The following is a 3,717-nucleotide window of genomic DNA, read 5'->3' as shown; positions in this document are numbered from 1 at the left end:
GCCTTCCCACACTGCTGGCCCATGTTCATCTTGGAGTCAATGATGACTCCAAGATCCTTTTCTGCCTCTGTACTGATGAGAAGGGAGCTCCCCAGCCTGTAGGTATGGTGCCAGTTGTCTGTGTTGAATCCCGTCTTATTCTTATCCACCCACCCCTGTAACCTGTCTAGGTCAGATTGCAGCCTATTCCTCCCTTCTAGCATGCCCACATCCCCCCACATTTTAGTGTCATCAGCAAATTTGAACAGTATTTCAATGATTTAGCCCCTTGGATGCTGAGTAGTTCCAAAACCAAACTAATTTATGTATAAAGTTACAACTATATCCTGTTACTAACAGGACAAAACACAATTTCTTAGTAACAGTAAACAGGGTATAACTTTCAGATTTATATAATAAAAACATGGTACTGATAGTCACTAATGAATGTTTTGCTTTGCTTAATAAACTGCATTTTTAAATCCCTCTTCTTAAAAATCTCACTGCTGTTTGTAACATTCAGAATATGATAAACATTAGTTTAATAATGGCTTTAAATTTTCCCTTACATAATTCAAATGTTATCAGGTTATTTCTATTTGGTTTGCTGATCTTGAAAACTTGTTAAATCTTTTGCAGAAGAATTATTAAATAATTTTCCAGAAAAAGTATGTGTTCCAAATTAATCATCATAGAACAAAAATCTTAAATTGGAAGGAAAAAACAAACAAACATAATCTTATAAGTACTGAAGTATGTCATTTATACATGGCCACACTTGATGGCAGTCTTCAAATCTAGTTTGTTTTAAATCAGCTCCTTTTTCATTCCTAGCATACAATTAATTTGTATTACACTGGCTCAAATCTCTAACTGAAGAAGTAAAGCTGATGATAACCATCAACTGACTTGAATTTAAATGCATCTTTTATTCTATCATATAATGCAGTGATTCCCAATCTCTGGTACAGGTACCACTAGTGGTATGCAGACAACCTGTCAGTGGTACGCGTTAACAAATTTATTATAATTACTTTACATGACAAAAATTTGCTGGTGGTACTTAAGGTTGTATCATTTTAAATTGGTGGTGCACAATCTGTCAGAGTTTGGGAACCGCTGATATGAGTGCCAATAACTGACACCCAGTGGTTGCAGAAGGAAACCATATTTGCTGTAGAGCTAAATATATAGTTCTTTATTTCTGTCAAAGGCATTATCACCTTTGATTTTTTCAAAATCCAAAAGTTTTTCACTTCTTACAGAGAAGTTTGCACAGTCCAACTTGCATTGGTACCCACACTATTAATCTGAAAGAAGGAGACAAAGAGACTTTTACTTGGCACACTTGATGGACAACAACACAGCAAGTTATTTTGTGACCAGCTGAACCAGGAGGAAATATATCCATCACCTCAGATGCAGCCCTTACTCAAAGTTATCCAAAAATGCAGGTCATTCATTTCAGTGCCATAAAACCAGAAGAGCTACTGATCCATTTGCTTGTCCAGACAACTGAAAAGTGTAGGCACACTGCTTCAAAATCCAGGACTATAGTACACCACCACAGCAGTAAACTCAGCCTCAAATGTCACAGCTATTGGGCTTGAGTCATATTAGACATAGCAAAGAGCACTGAATACATTAGTGCACTATACTTCTAAAATATCATGAAAATAGTAAGTGGGGAAAGTAAAGTTACAGCATTTTAAAGATATGAGTTCTATACTGGCTGAGGACTCACCACTTGAAATAAAACTGAGGCATCTAGATGAGCGCACACATGTGATTTGCAGCACCACATACCTGTCAGTGGTGCCACAAACCACATGCACTGCACATGCAGATATTTGCTGCGCTGCTAATTTAAAAACCCATGTCAAAAAAAGAGTGGGTAGTGCACATGGTGGCAGCATGTGACATCCAAAACCAGAGCCTAGCTTACCGGAGCCTTTCTTCAGTTTCCGGTCAGGCTCCGTGTGCTCAGTTCACCATCGCTGGAGCCCTGGGAGGCCCCCAGGACCTAGGTAAGGCTGCTGAGGACAGCCTACGTGTGCTGGTCCCAGCCTCCCCTACCTGACTGGGGGGCAACTTGCCATGTACCAGAGCACACAGGTACAGGTGTTCCCCACAGACATGTACTAGTAGCACAACTATGCACCGCTGCTATTTGATGGATGCAATAATTTTCCTTTCCTGTTCTAAATTTTCATGTGGCCTGGCTAAGTATTATTAAATCCCTGTTCAACTCTAAAATGGATTGAAGATGAATCCCCATATCTTCCTTAATTACTTAATTTCTTAATTACTTAATTTCTTAAATGTTTTGTATTTGCAAATTGCTTAGAGGTTCTCAAATTAAAGCAGCAGTTGGAATTATTATTATTGTAATAACTACATGTCATAGAATGAAGCAAAGACACAAATTCATACTTTAATCCAGTGGCTGGCAAAGGTTTTGGGCAGCAGGATACAGTGATCCATCTTAGCTACAAGGCAAGCTTGAATTAATACCTGACCACTGCCAGTACTTCTCTGCCAGCTCATTGATGGCTCAGGAGAAGTTGCTTGTTTCCAAAGCCCCATCCAGCTCCATGGGTTGGATCCAATGGTTCTGTGGCCTGGATCCAGCTCCCAGGGTATAGGTTCCCAACTGCTGCTTTAATCAAAATTTTTTAACATCGCAAATTCTCACTTGTTCTTTCCCCATTATTTAGATCAGCTATTTATGATTTAAGTCTGGCTTCTAAACAACCTGACATTTTAAAAGACACCAAGAAGGTTCTAATGATGCCAATTCCTTTCAAAATGCAAAGCACACATCCAAACATTGTATCATCTGTAAACATCCTCTAAAGGTAAAGCATCAAATTATCTGACTGCTGAGAAGATAGTGCCTGTTCAGTTTGGAAAACTTGAAAACTATTCAGGCCTAGTCAATTTATAAAAGAGAGGCTGGGGGATGCAAATAAGAAAGAAAGTACACAGGGATTTCTCGTTCACGCTCACAATACAAGAACTAGAGGTCGTAAAAGAAAACGCCCAAGTCGTCAGTTTAAAACCAAAAAAAGGGAAGTTCTTTTCCTTGCAGCAAGTCATTCAAGTGTGGTGCTCACTTTCACCAACAGCTGCCCATTTACCTAGATACAAAAAGGGGCAGGGACAAATTCTTGGAGAAGAGGTAGCTATTGTAGGCAGTTCTGATTCAGACATCCCCACCTTCACCAGCGGTTCCCAATCTGCGGTACAGGCTACAGACCACCTGTCAGAAGTACGTGTTAACAGACCTATTATAATGACTCGATAGGACAAAAAGTTGCTGGTGGTACTGGCAAAGGCCGTATCTTTTAAAGTAGCGGTGCGCAATTTGTCAAACTTTGGGAACCGCTGTCCCAGACCTTAAATGTGGAGGCTGCATATGAGAGAGGAACGCGGGCGGGGGACCGGACAGGACCCCCTGCTCAGACCCAGCTCACTTTCCGAGTGACCCCACAAAAGCCCATCGGTCTTTCCCCGCGGTCCCTCCCCGCACCCAGCCCGGGCTACGCGCCAGGGGAAGCCGAGCAGCACCTCCAGCCCCAGCCCCCCGCGGGCCGGGGTCACCTACCTGCTGCAGCCCGGCGGCGCTCGCATAGGAGTCCAGCACCAGCAGCAGCGGCACGTGGGCGGCGCGGCCGCGGAAGAGCGCGGGGGCTGCGCGGGGAGAGCAGACGAGTTACAGCCGCGGCAGGCTGGGAG

General features: G+C 42.6%; 1 protein-coding gene across 2 annotated transcripts in view; it reads right to left on the bottom strand.

Annotated features, from left to right (window-relative positions):
* Window positions 1-3,717, bottom strand: part of LRRK2 (leucine rich repeat kinase 2) — a 106,659-nt gene that overhangs the window by 102,648 nt on the left and 294 nt on the right. For both annotated transcript variants that reach the window (XM_019543535.1, XM_019543536.1), the window contains exon 2: window positions 3,587-3,672. In XM_019543535.1, the coding sequence (XP_019399080.1) occupies window positions 3,587-3,672 (86 nt within the window). The remainder of the gene's footprint in view (window positions 1-3,586; window positions 3,673-3,717) is intronic.

This window comes from Crocodylus porosus, unplaced genomic scaffold (assembly GCF_001723895.1).
Source record: "Crocodylus porosus isolate Cpor-Errol unplaced genomic scaffold, CroPor_comp1, whole genome shotgun sequence".
In the NCBI taxonomy this organism is placed as follows: Eukaryota; Metazoa; Chordata; order Crocodylia; family Crocodylidae; genus Crocodylus; species Crocodylus porosus.
This window is presented reverse-complemented; position numbering and strand designations above follow the sequence as displayed.